General features: G+C 38.9%; 1 protein-coding gene across 1 annotated transcript in view; it reads right to left on the bottom strand.

Annotated features, from left to right (window-relative positions):
- The window catches only part of letm2 (leucine zipper-EF-hand containing transmembrane protein 2), a 17457-nt gene extending 3534 nt beyond the window's left edge, over positions 1-13923 (bottom strand). Inside the window, exons 1-10 of the mRNA XM_081353577.1 lie at positions 13560-13923; positions 11750-11819; positions 10653-11091; positions 9458-9601; positions 9009-9146; positions 8716-8919; positions 4992-5111; positions 2645-2764; positions 2281-2385; positions 2079-2144 (exon numbers count right to left, since the gene is read on the bottom strand). Of these exons, the coding sequence (XP_081209703.1) occupies positions 2079-2144; positions 2281-2385; positions 2645-2764; positions 4992-5111; positions 8716-8919; positions 9009-9146; positions 9458-9601; positions 10653-11091; positions 11750-11796 (1383 nt within the window). The 5' untranslated portion in view covers positions 11797-11819; positions 13560-13923. The remainder of the gene's footprint in view (positions 1-2078; positions 2145-2280; positions 2386-2644; positions 2765-4991; positions 5112-8715; positions 8920-9008; positions 9147-9457; positions 9602-10652; positions 11092-11749; positions 11820-13559) is intronic.
- Between the last annotated feature and the right edge of the window lie 714 nt (positions 13924-14637).

Genomic DNA, 14637 nt, shown 5'->3' with positions numbered 1-14637 from the left:
GAAAAACATCTATGACCTTTGAAACATGTATCGTCTTCATGCTCTATGTTGACTATGGTTTCAATAATAAACATACATTTGCATAAAGCATCCATATTTATCCATGCCCATGTTGATTAGAGTATTACAAACTTGAAAAGTATTAATTTAAGGTACATTTAGAACAAAAAAAATTGCGATTAATCACGAGTTAACTCATGACAATCATGCGAGTAATCACGATTACATTTTTTTTTTAATTGATTGACAGCCCTAATATATATATATATATATATATATATATATATATAAATACTTTTTTTTTTATTATTATTATTATTATTATTATTATTATATATATATATATATATATATATATAAGGGTAAGGGAATACAACGAAAATAATTAACTTTTTTTTAACATTATTTTTGTTTTATATAAGGGAATAAAACAAAAATAATTAACTTTTAACTAAATTTAATTCCTGAATTTATTTTTGTATTGCATTAAAAAGAAAAATCTGTATTTTTTAAAATATGCATTTTTTATTTCCTGTATTTTTTTATTTATTCGTTTATGGGTTCATTTTATAAAATTAGTTTTTAAATATTTATTTATTCCTACATGCATTTGTTTCCATATTTATTTGTTTTTACTTTTCCACGAGAAAGGCCTCACAAAATCGCAAGCCCGACGTCCCGGGGCTATTGTGTTTTCCAGTCGGGCAACCAAATCAAATCCCTCCCTTTATTCACAATATTGACTAGTTATTTTAAGGAAAAATATGACCGTGCAAGTTTTTGATCGTGCTGATTTATCCGCAGCGCAATTTCTCGTGAATCTCCGTGCCTGTTTTAAGAGAAACTCGTGATCAATAAAAATGAAAGCTCCACTTTCACATGAATGCTTTACTTTGCGTGTCAGAATGTTTGAATCCGTGTGCTAACACACTATTGCTGTAAAGCTGCTTTGAAACAAACAAATCTGCATGGTAACAAGCGCTACATGAATAAAGGTGACTTGATCATCATATATTCTGCTATATAAACAGCATAAAATAATTAGAGAACTAACACTTTTAGCGTTGTCAGGCTTCTCTGGTTTATGGCTGCTATAATTTGAGCTGCCACAAGGTGACAGTGTATTCAAAACTCCTGATGCTTAGAATCTTGTGCCAGAACAATCAGAGAAAAGTGTCAAAGCTTCAAAGAGGCATTATTTCTCCATCGCTCCAGCATCCAACTGCGAGTTCTGAGGTTTGAGGAAGACAACTGGTGCTTCCACCCCTTGTAAAGCAGTGCCGTTCTCACTTAATCTATTGTTGCTAAGTGACAGAGATTGCGTGCGCAGTGGAGAACATTGCGAGCATTGTGTGTGCGTGTGTGACAATGTTAAGAAGAGCATGGATTTCAGTTCGACTCGGCCCAAAAAAACAGGTCAGGATGAAAAAGGTTTTGATTGCTGTTTTGACTACTAACCAATTTTCTACATTAAAAATTGTCTTTTTATTTGGGCTAGTAAAATTCATTTTGGGCTACCACAATTTTGCGAGCCCTGAGGTAAATGCATAAATTAAAGAATAAATAAATAATTAAAAGTTAAAAAGAATAAAAATACATATAAAAACAGAAAAAAGTAATACTAGTAAATTCAGAATTAAATTTAATTACAAATGAGTTATATTTGTTTTATCATGTTATTTATTCCTTTATTTATTTTCCTATTATTACATTTATTTATTTGTCTACACATTTATTTTAAACTTCAGGTTTGGGCCTCCATAATGTTCAAATTATTTCATAATATTTAAATGTTAAATTAAACCTCTTAGAATGTTACAACAACTGCTATATAAAATATTTTGTTTTAATAGTTGATAGAAATTAAACAATTTTCCCAGGGGAAACCTTTTTTAAAACATCTATAAATGAAACTTCTGACCAAACAGTTGCCTAGTAACATAAAAGCAGGACAGTCCGGTAAAATATGCATAATATTTAAAGTTATCTAGCAAAAACAACATATTGATGACCCCTTCACCTTTCAATAAACACACATATTTATGTGTTCAACGCAACATCTTTTTTGACACACTTACATGTATTAACTGAGCTTCGGGCGATGGCATGTCCAACCCTCTGGGTTTCTCCAACAATTCTTCTGACTACAACACAAAAGAAGTATTAGGAATATCCTAAATTAAATCTATTTGTAAGCATTTCTCCTCTTGGTTATTGTTATACAATGCCTTTGACGCATTTAAAGACATTGATTGATTGGTGACATAATAAGAGTCCTACCTTTCTGTCCTTGATGACAGGAGCGGAGTCCACCAGCACCTCCACTGAGGAGGACAGTGGGTTCCCTTTGGCTGCTGTTTCAGCCTCCACAGGAGGAGTGGCTTTCTGTGACACGGACAGAGAGAAGGTGCTCATTGCACATCAATCCATAACAACCATCAGTACACAGTGATAACATATCAGCCGTCGCTTATGCAGCAATGTGTCAGTCTGCATTTCATCCTGATTAAGGTCCAAGCGTCAATTGGTTAAGGTTTCAAAGGTCAAAGGTAATGCGAGGCAAGAACTGGGGCCATTTTGTTTTTAAAGCAGATAGTAAGCAGTTGACGACTGGTTTAGAGGTATGTGTATATTGAGTGTTCACCTCTAGTTTGGGCACCGGTGGGATGATTGGAGGTTTAGGAGTGAGGTCCGTCAGGTACATTGCACGGGAGAGCAGCAAGAGGGACGGTGGGACATTCTCTTTCAAGTGCAGGTCCAGCCACTGAGAGACGAAGAACGCAAAAAAAGATCAACAAATGATCAATGATTCAAAGCAAAAAGAGAGCACACAGTGACACATAACTCAGTCTACAGTATTTGGATGGAAAACATCATAAATTTTGCTGTAAGCATGGATGATGCAACATTATGATACCACGCCATCCATGGCAATAGGGTCATTCCGTGTCAAATCAACCAAATTTGGGAAACTCGATTTTTTTAATTTAGTTGGGGTTAGATTGGGGTAAAAATGACTTTAGAAAGATGGCAGCATCATTATTTTCATTTTGCACAGAGATTGTTAGGTCTATTAGTTAAATCTGTTAACTTTAGCAATCTTGGTTTCATTATATGCCAACGGTGACGGTTCAAAAATGGCAAAAAGCACTTCTTGTGTTTTTTGCCTCAAGTTTGCATGCCTGTAACTCAAGAGATATCTTAATATCCTTTTAGTTTCTGCTCCTTAAACTTTTCTTTTGGTGTCTTCATTTTAAAGGCCCTCAATGGTTCATGTTCTATGCAATTGAGCTGATAGAAAAACACCAAATACATTTCTAGTTTTAACATTATTTCCTCTTTAAAAGGCAAAAAGTATCAGCTGTATGCAAAGTGACCCACATTTGGTTTTTAACCACTGGAAATGAGTACAATTGACCAATTTATTCATGGAGCCGCATTAAGATCTCAATATCGCTGGGATTTAACCATCGAGGGCCTTTAAAATGAAGATAAAAAAAAATGTTTGTTAAGAACCAGAATCTAAAAGGATATTAAGATATCTCTAATACTTCTTGTATTACAGGCATGCAAACTTGCAAAAAAACACCATGGGCCCTATTTTCATGATCTGAAACGCAGGTGTCAAGCACAAAGCGCAAGTAACTTTGTGGGCGGGTCTTGGCGCTGTTGCTTTTTTCTCTGCGGGATAAATGACTCTTGCACCCGGCGCAAATCTAAAATGGGTTGGTCTGAAGTAGCTTCATTATTCATAGGTGTGGTTTGGGCGTAACGTGAAATAAACCAATCAGAGCGTCATCTCACATTCCCTTTAAGAGCAGACGCACTTTTTCCATAGCGGATTGCTATTGTAACGGCAGATTTGCCAGGCGCGCGCCAGGAGCGGTTCACAGCCGAGGAGAGCAACGCTCTCGTCACGGCCGTAAAAGAGAGAGAAGTTACATTGAAATGGAGAAACCCACCCAAATTAACTTCGGTTAAACAGGCGTATGATAATTTGGGTAAATGTGTAAGCTAGGTGTATACTTTTATAATAAATTGTCTGTCTATCTATCTATCTATCTATTGTAATAATGTATGATTTGCAAAAATGAAAACTGCTGCTTCTGTGTAGATGAGAGAATCAAAGTGTATGCGCGTTGTGCACACGCTACATAAATTATGGCCAAGCATGCGCCCTTAAAATAGCATATGAATAACATGCGCAACGTGCCACTGACTTTAAACTATTTTTTCCTGTCAGTGGCGCAATTGTTTTCTAAACCTGCAAAATAGCAGAAGGAACGTTTGCGCCGGAACACGCCTCCTCTTTGCGCTGAACCACCCTGGGGAGCGCAGGTGTATTTCCTAACTTACCGACGTGTGTCTGTGGAGGGAAAGGTCCGCTTTGCGCAGGTGCAAAATAGGAATGATACATCGGTGTACAAAGTCAATTGCGCTGGGTGCAAGATAGGGCCCAAGAAGTGTTTTTTGCTCATTTTGAACTGTCACCGTTGGCACAGATGTAGCTAATAGACCTACCAATCTCTGTGCAAAATTAAAATAATGATGCTGCCATCTTTATCTCCCCTTTAATTTGGCTCCAAATCTCAGGAGAAAATTGTCATTTTGACCCCCTCTATAAAATAGTGGATTACTCAGTAAATATACATCTGTGACATTTAATATTTTGACTTTCATCACTATTTATGTTTGTCTTTCTGAAGAAAAAAATATTAACAAAATAAAAAAATGTAGGCCGGGGACCTTTGGTTGAGTTGACACGGAATGATCTAATAGGGAAATAACACATTTAAGCGTATTATTTCAAAATCTGTCAAATGTATCACACTTCCAATTTGTCTACAGTCTTTAGGTGGAACACTAAAGTCATAAATATCCTCCAGTAGGGCACTTTTACAACCTAGTCAGGTTGGTCTGTGCACACACACACACACACACACACACACACACACACACACACACACACACACACACACACACACACACACCTGCTGTAGCTGCTGTCGGAGCTGATCTGTGGTCAGACCCAAAGACCTCATGCCACGACTCCTGCAGGCGGCTTGAAGCTCTGCTACATTCATTGCAGGCACACCCTCCATTGCAATCACCTACACAGAGACACAAACAGCTGAGAACATCTCCTTAACATACTGAACCCAGAACATTACTTTAAAGTCTAAGGGTCCATTTACACAGAACGTGTTTAGCAGTGGAATGGGGGGGGGGATCCCAAACATGTTGTTTTTTTAAAAGTTCAACTTATTTTAAGAGTCGTACTTGCATTTAGAATGCAAGATGCTGAAAAAGATGCGAGAGAAGTGTTTAAAGGTGTCCATCTAGTGCATGTTTACATCAACTAGATGTACCGCAGGGCGGTACAAAATATGACCGCCGCTCAGGCCTGCACTGGCTTTCCACAAAAATAAATGACGTGGAGCAATTTGGCTGTATTGCGTGTTTATGTATATACCTAAAAAAAGTAGTAGTATGTGCATGTCTGTCTGTGTGTGTGTATGTGTGTGTGTGTGTGTGTGTGTGTGTGTGTGTAAGTATGCGTGCGTACATGTGTGTGCGCGTGTGTGTTTGTGTGTGTGTGTCTGTGCATGTGGATTTGTATGTGTGTGTATGGGTGTGTGTCTGTGCGTGTGGATGTCAGTGTGTGTGCATGCTTGCGTTTGTTTGTATTCCTGAATGTGTGTGTGTGACAGTTGGGGTTGCCAACTTCAGAAAAGGAAAATGCAGGACAATCGTGGTTATTTATAGGAAAATGAGGGACACTCAAAATATTTGTACTGTATCACACAGTGTACATCATTTCAGTGTCTGCAGTTAAGTTTGTGTTTAAAAGGTTATCAGACATAAACACATTTGTATTGCTTAACCTATTTATGTATTTAATTCTAAAAATAATTTTAATGTCATACATGAAAAAAGTCACATTACAAACAAACCATAGTTCAAAATAACAGCATTTATCTAAAATAGAAAGCTTTGTTAACATTATACACTAGGTTACAGTTCAAAAGTTTGGGGTTAGTAAGATTATTTTTTGGGAAAAAAAATAAAGAAAGTAATTGCCTACTTTTATTCAGCAAGGATGCATTACATTAATCAAAAGTGACAGTTAAGGTAATGTTACAAAAGCTTTCTATGTACTTTCTAAAAGCTTTAAAACATTAATAATAATCAGAAATGTTTTTTGAGCATATTATTTCCTCAGGTAGATTACATGTTTTCTTGCGTGGCTGGATGTTAGACTCATGAACAATAATCACGTTGTTTGCATTCGCCAAAATTGATTAGCCGAAATCAAAACGTGGACAGTGAAAGGAAATTACCGTTAGCGTGAGACGAGTCCGGCTTGAAGCGGAAGCGACCAGACGGCAGAGAATGTTCGCAAATCAAACAATGATTTGTCTCAAAACAGTGATTAAAAAAAGCTGTGATTGGATGATGACAGGTGTCGGTGATCATTCTCAAGTGTCGTGGTCAGCACTGCTGCTGTTGCTGTTGTATCAGTCAGTGGTTTATCAGCTTGTCAAAAAATGGGACACGGGAGGTCACGCACGGGACAAATAAATTAGGCCCAAAATACGGGACGTCTAATTCGGGACAGTTGGCAACCTTAGTGACAGTATCATCCTATCTACAGGCCGATGAGTGTACAGTCACTAAATGTGCACATAAATGAATTTATTTTATACCCCCCCATGGATGAAATTCTACGAAACTTAGCATACCCCCAGAGGATGTCAAGTTAATCATACACATGAAATATGGTGCAGTTCTGAACATCTCAACTGAAGATAGGGGCGATTAAAGCAGAATAATATTGCATTTTCATTTTTTATGGGAGGGGCGCAAATCACAAATGAGTGATTATGGGCTAGGTTGATGTGGGCCCTTAAGAGCAACATACCATGAAAATTTCTTCATCCTCGGTGCCACGGTTCAGGTGGTTATTTAGGAAAAACTGCATTTTTTGGGTTTGGGGGGGCCCAGTATGGGGGGGGAGTGGCCCCCGGGGACCAAACGAAATTTTTCCGTAAAAGTCTAGTGGGGCTACATGCCCACCAAATTTCATGTTCCCCGGTGTTTCGGTGTCCCTGGTATCGTTGACGAAAAAATTCAGTAGATGACGAAAAAAAAAAAAAAAAAAACTTTGACAATCGATTATGGGCTAGGTTGATGTGGGCCCTTAAGACCAACATACCATAAAAATTTCTTCATCCTCGGTGCCACGGTTCAGGTAGTTATTTAGGAAAAACTGAATTTTTTTGGGTTTGGGGGGACCCAGCGCGGGGGGGGAGTGGCCCCCGGGGACCAAACGAAAATTTTCCGTAGAAGTCTAGTGGGGCTACATGCCCACCAAATTTCATGTTCCCCGGTGTTTCGGTGTCCCTGGTATCGTTGACGAAAAATTTACGGGGGCCCCAGCGCAGGGGGGGAAGTGGCCCCCGGGGACCAAACGAAATTTTTCCGTAAAAGTCTAGTAGACCAACATACCATAAAAATTTCTTCATCCTCGGTGCCACGGTTCAGGTAGTTATTTAGGAAAAACTGCATTTTTTGGGGTTTGGGGGGGCCCAGCGCGGGGGGGGAGTGGCCCCCGGGGACCAAACGAAATTTTTCTTTAGAAGTGTAGTGGGGCTACATGCCCACCAAATTTCATGTTCCCCGGTGCTTCGGTGTCCCTGGTATCGTTGACGAAAAATTTACGGGGGCCCCAGCGCGGGGGGGGAAGTGGCCCTCGGGGACCAAACGAAATTTTTCCGTAAAAGTCTAGTAGACCAACATACCATAAAAATTTCTTCATCCTCGGTGCCACGGTTCAGGTAGTTATTTAGGGAAAACTGCATTTTTTTGGTTTTGGGGGGGCCCAGCGCGGAGGGGAAGTGGCCCTCGGGGACCAAACGAAATTTTTCCGTAAAAGTCTAGTAGACCAACATACCATAAAAATTTCTTCATCCTCGGTGCCACGGTTCAGGTAGTTATTTAGGAAAAACTGCATTTTTTTGGTTTTGGGGGGGCCCAGCGCGGGGGGGGAGTGGCCCCCGGGGACCAAACGAAATTTTTCCGTACAAGTCTAGTGGGGCTACATGCCCACCAAATTTCATGTTCCCCGGTGTTTCGGTGTCCCTGGTATCGTTGACGAAAAATTCAGTAAGGTGACGGGGAAAAAGAAAAAAAAAAAAATTTGACAATGCCTATATGACCGCTTTCGCTAGCTACGCTAGCGGCGGTCATAATAAAGTACCACAGCATAATGCAAAAACATGTTCTGTCTGAACAGCCCCTTCACTTTAAAGGGACAGTTCACCCAAAAATGTCATCATTTAATCACCCTCAAGTTGTTCCAAACCTGTATGAGTTTCTTTCAACATATTTCAAAGAATGTTGGTAACCTGACAGTTGACGGCACCCATTGACTTCCATACTTGGGAAAATAAATACCATGGAAGTCAACGGCTAACATCAACTGTTTGATCACCAACATTCTTCAAAATATCTTCTTTTGTTCAACAGAAGAAAGAAACTCATACAGGTTTTGAACAACATAGAGCTGAGCAAATTTTTGGGTGAACTATCCCTTTAAGACGTATGGCTCAGCCACCCACAAGCCTAGAGCTCACAGCAACATGTCGAGTCAGAAGCTCAGCTGTGCAACCACTGTAAAGGCGGCTCAGTAGCAGTTGTCTGCATTTGTCTCACCTCATCGTCCGCCTTGATGGTGCGCAGCTGCATCATCAGCTGGAAACGCAGCAGGTTATTGGTGCCGATGGGCTGCAGCTCCAGGAGTTTGCACAACGCCACCAGCTGCGGCCGCTCCAGATGCTCCAGCGTCAGCTCGTCCTCAAAGAGCTTGGAGAACTTCACGATGTCTTTAGTGCTGGGCTGTTCGCCCGTGTGCCGCACCTACAGCAGACGAGATAGAAGAGTCAATCACATCCAGAACAATTTCACTGCATGGGAAATGGACAAATGGCTTCGATTATCAAACTAACCTGCTGTACATAAGTGGAGAACTTCTGAGTCTCGTCTCCTACAGCTGCTTTATTCCTCCTGGCCATCTCAGCAATGGTCTCCTGCAAGAACTTGGCCAGCTCCAGTTTAGCAGCAAGTCCCTTCTTCTGTTTTTCCTCCTGGAAGAGCAAAAGAAACAAATTCAGCACTTCTTTTAGTCATTACTAATCAGTTGCATTTTGAATCTGCAAAAAAACTTTGATTCAATGGGGAATGGTTTACGAATCAATTACATCAATTTGTTCAATTTATGTTTAATGAAAGAGGCCCACTGAATCAAAATGAAGCGGTTTCATTAGTTGATTCTCAATTTTGAAATTTGCAGAATCATTTTACATAGATTTGTTATTCTCATGTTTCATGATTGAGGTCCAATTAATCAAACTGAACTCCTCAACTTTTGCTGTCATTTAAAAAAAATAAGACATACCTTCTTGGACTCGGTCTCAAATGTGGAAGGCAACATTTCTGGGAAGAGTTTGAGGAATACGGGGAGCAGAAACTCCATGAACGGAACGATGATGAAGACCATGAAGGGCAAGAGCCGGAATAAGTCGGCACATGTCCGCATCAGCTGTGGAGACAGTGGGACAAGTTTTATTCTTCCGTAGTCAAAAACAAAAGCAATATGGGTAAGTGAGACCGAGAGAAGCTCTTCTGGCCTAATCCAGCTGAACTTTCTCTGAGGTGTAAAGCTTCTTGGTTATGCAATCCTATGTGTGTCACCTTACATTATAAATCCTTCACCAAGCACTGGTTTGTTCTAACAGGATTACCAAACATTATTACTTTGTCATAAAACTCTTATAACTTACAACACACTTTCATCTGTCAAACTACTTACATCATCTTATATAAAGAAGTTGAGAGAAAAGCAAAAACATTCACAAAGGGTGCCATGGTATTACTTGGAATGCTATGCAAGTTAATATAATTAGCATTTAGAACCATATTATAAATATCAGATTAACATTACCATGACTATGACTTTTTAATAAGAGTAGATAAAGGAATTTTTTTTTTTTTTTGGACATGGTAATACCATGATGATATTCTTGAAGTACCATGGCATATTATGCAAATACAATGGTGCAGAAATATGGTAATCGTGGTAACATGTTATACATCGTTTTTGTACATGAAACATTGTTGTACCCACGGTATTATAAAAGCCTGCATTATTTATTTCTTTATATTGACGTGGATTAAATAATTGTGAAGTTAGTAAGTGTAATATAAGATTTAGCCTAAGTACTTCCAAAAACTTAAGGCTCCAATAATATTCCTTAGGATGGTGACAATTTCCCATAATGACTGCATCTCTCAAATCTTGAATTTCAAAAACTATTATTTTGTTTCCAGTTAATTTTGTTAATAAACATTAATAAAGTTATCAGATGTTATTCAAATTCAACGCACGCTCGCATATCATGGCAGTGCAAAGAAATATGACTAATCGGACAGATTGCTACAGCAGGAGTACCACTGAAATACATTATGGAGATATATGATTATCATTTTCATATCAAATTACCATGGAATAACAGCTGATACAATCACTCTACCACACTAAAACAAAGTAAAAACATCTTAATTCTAATTCCAAAATTTGGTCCCGAACATACCCTCCTCCTCTCCCTCCTGGTGAGCAGCTGCCCATGCAGTAACCTCCAGACCATCCTGCCAGCGATTTTGGTGTCGATGCCAAGAAGGCGGAAGCCATGATAGTAATGCTTGAGCTCATCTAGAACTTTTTGTCCCAGAGACTTTCTTGGCACTGCTGGTGGTGCGGGCAGTGGTTGAGTGGCAGAGGCGGCCGGGACAGCGTCACCCTTGATGGGTTCAGCGGTGTCCTTCGCCTCTTGCAGCCACGCACAAGAACTGTGGAGGGGACGTGCAGCGACGCAACCAGGGCGGATCAAGCTGGATGTGTAACAGGGGTACAGAGGCCTGGGACACCTGGCTGTGACGGCAGCCTGTCCGACGAACTCTGAATGATAGCGTACGCATGCAGTCGACCGGAGCGAAACACTGCTGTGTCTTTTAGAAAGCAAGTAGGATCCTCTGAAAGAAAACGAGAACGGTGATGTGTTAAAGCATGAAGAAAATGAAATATTATATTTAGAATATTTAAGGGATGTTCTAATCTATGCTCTTGATTACCACAGAAAAGTATTTCAACTTGTTCCTTAGTTTGTATAAACAAGCAAAATTGTGACAGTAATGTACTTATAAAGGCAATTTATGGGGCAAGGTATTGAGCTGAGAAAAAAATACAGTTTCAAAAATATAGCCAGAAGATTTTAACATTGCATATGTTAACATGAAATTAGTTTTGTTAAAATTGCTTACAAGCCTTTTCTGTTCAAAGTTATATCCAATCTTTCAATCAAATCATGATCATATAAAGACCATAAACCTGGTAACTTTATAATTACATGCCCAAGGAAGAAAAATCCAGCTTCAGGAATTACATTAATCAGCCTAGAAAGGTATTCACATGCCTAAAATGACTTTACCGGTCAAATATATTTTGAATGCAAGAATTAATATGTATATGCTTTAACAAAAATACAAGGCAAAATTATTTTCTATGGTGACAGCACTGTTTTAAACCAGAACATTGCTTAAATCAGATGAATAAGACATGTGAAGTGATTACATGGTGTATTTGGAATAGGATACTAATGTTTCGCACCAATAACATAAATGATGACCTCACCTTGATCTAGTTACAGCGAGAAGCACCTGTGAGCTGAAAACTGCCATTTTGTGACTTAAAATTGGGTGTCCTGCAGAGAGAGAGAAAAAAAGGGACAATTTTAAAACGTCAGGCTGTGTGCTCTGTCCCTGGACAGTAAAATACATTTCTAAATCTGTACAGGTATTAATGTAAACACTGTCAGTTATATTTTGTATTTTTTCAATGCAAACTCTATGGGGAAAAATTGATTGTGTCTGTCAAAATACAAAACACTTTGGTGGAATCTAGACTAGTTCAAATGTGAGATTAAAAACCAATGAAATGGTTGTCACTATATGAGATATTGTTGCTAGATTAATAAACAAAATAGATTTACAAATAGAAATAGCAGATTCACAAACAAATGTAAAGGAATGAATGTAACGTATACAATTATAGATACAAATATTAAAGAGTTTTCAAATCTGATAATCTTGAGGGACAAATCCTGTGAAACTTGGTTTTATTTTAGTTAATCTATTTCCTATTTCAATGTCCGTCTTTCTGTGGTACTTAAAATGGTTTCGTGAAATTACACTTTATTACAAAAGAGTGAAGGAGTTTCACAAAAGAGATTTAATCAGATGTGCGCATGGGTAACTGATCAAATCTGATTGTCTGAAGTATTTATGAGGAATAGATTACCTTTCATTTTTGTGAATTTGTTTAATTTCTGTGAAACTTAGAATTGCTATTATTTACTTGTGAATCGGTGCACATTAATCCACAAAAACTGAAAAAAGTCATGTGTCACTGGCTGCTGTATCAAAGGGATAGTTCACCCAAAAATAACAATTTTGTAATTTACTCACCCTCAAGTTGTCCCAAAACTGTATGAGTTTCTTTCTTCTGTTGAACACAAAAGCAGATATTTTGAAGATTGTTGGTAACCAGACAGTTGATGGACCCCATTGACTTCCATAGTAAAAAAAAAAAAAAAAATACTATGGAAGAAACTACCGTCAAATGTCTGGTTAGCAAAAAAAAAAAAAAGTGTCCAACAGAAGAAAGAAACTCTTACAGGTTTGGAACAATATGAAAGTGAGTAAATGATGAATTTTCATTTTTAGGTGAACTAACGTTAACTTATCCCTAAAGCACGCTGTCGTGACGAAGCGGCGGGCGCGAGCACTGCACACAAATACTGACTCACGTGTTTATCCTCGTCACCCTGCGTCGCTAAAACAGACACAAACACGGAGACTGGCCAAAGTCACAGGCCATGTTTAACTCAAAATAAGTAACGTTTCATTTTACCAGAAGGTTAGTCTCAAATTGCAACGGGGATAAATTATATACTAGTTACGTAACATTTACGGCCATTATGACACAGACTCGACAACTATTACGTTAACCTGCACTTGCTTTTTTTTTTTATGCGTATGTCAACATGAACTACAGTCTCCACGCCCTAATATAATTACTCGAGAAATGTAACGTTTTAAACTATCCTAATTATTATATAAAAAGTGGTGCGGGTAATTAAAAACAATGAAGTTTTATGACAGGCGCTGAAGGCCACAGTAGAGGCCACAGATACACGACCACCATCTCAAAACAGTACCAGAACCACTTTAAACTATTAACTTACAGATTCTGATCTATGCAAACAGCCGACGTACACAACATCGATCAACTTCAGACTAAAGCGATCGGGCAATTCTTTTGTTTTACTTTCGTTAATGTACAACTAACAGCGAGCGGTTGCTTAAAAACAAAGAGACAACGGATGGAAGCGAGAGGATAGAGATGGTCTACGTGAGATATTGAGCATTAAACTACTACTAACCTGTGGGGAAAGGTCCGTGTAGGGCGGTGTGATGGCTGTTAGGCTGTAACCATTGAATATAGTGTCAGATCGGATGACGGGGGAGAAAAATGTGCGGCTCGACAGCGCTCCTCCTGCAGCTGAGGGTCAAATTTCCTCGGAGGCGATGGCACGGGAGAAAAACAGACCTTTTGCGGGATGTGATACTCCATTCACGACGGTATGCCACTCCTTTAAGTTTAAATCTAAATAGACTTATAAATTAATACATCCGAGTTGATGTAGTGTTTTGGTCGGATTTTAAAAATGGCCTGTCGGGTTGCCTCTGATGCCCCGGTGAAGCCGAACGTCCTACCGAGGAGGATCATCCGATGAGAGGAGCGGCGTGATTGACAGCCACGAGCACCAATAAACGAGCTCTACGCAATGGCGAAACTGGCCAATCCGCTGCACGGGGCGGACAGTGGAACTTCCCATGACCTCATCCGTGACGACGGGGGCACATGAGCGTTCACACCTGCTGATCTTAGTTCAGCTATAGTTCAGAGTTGCCATGGCAACAGTCATATTTGCAGTGCCGAGAACAGCGACAGAGTAGCAAGGCGTTTTCACATGGTTGTTAGGTATTTGTGCAGAAGATGGCGCTACAATCCTTATGGGAAGGAAAATAAAATCCTAAATAATATTGTTTTTTGTTCTTATTTTCAATTGTACGATCGCATTACATTACACATTTAATTTAATACAGTCTGACTACTTTTTGATTACTTTAGCCCTAACTCGTTTATCACATTGATTTGAATATAATAATCTTGTACCATATTGATCTAAAAATACAAAGAGAAAGAAAATATATTTCATTCTTTGTTATGAACAACATGAAGTGCATTAAATATTACATTACGTCAGGGTTTCCCAGACTGGGGTTCATTTATATATAATTACAAGTACTTTATTTCTGGAATCTGATTATGTAATCCAGATTACATGTAATGTGTGTGTGTGTGTGTGTGTGTGTGTGTGTGTGTGTGTGTGTGTGTGTGCAAACTGCCCAAGATTATTTAACTAAAAAACGGTTGCATAAAAAAAAAAAAAAAAA

This window comes from Scardinius erythrophthalmus (assembly GCF_964197995.2).
Source record: "Scardinius erythrophthalmus genome assembly, chromosome: 23".
In the NCBI taxonomy this organism is placed as follows: domain Eukaryota; kingdom Metazoa; phylum Chordata; class Actinopteri; order Cypriniformes; family Leuciscidae; genus Scardinius; species Scardinius erythrophthalmus.
Note: the sequence above shows the minus strand (reverse complement) of the source record. Positions and strands in the feature narration are given on the sequence as shown.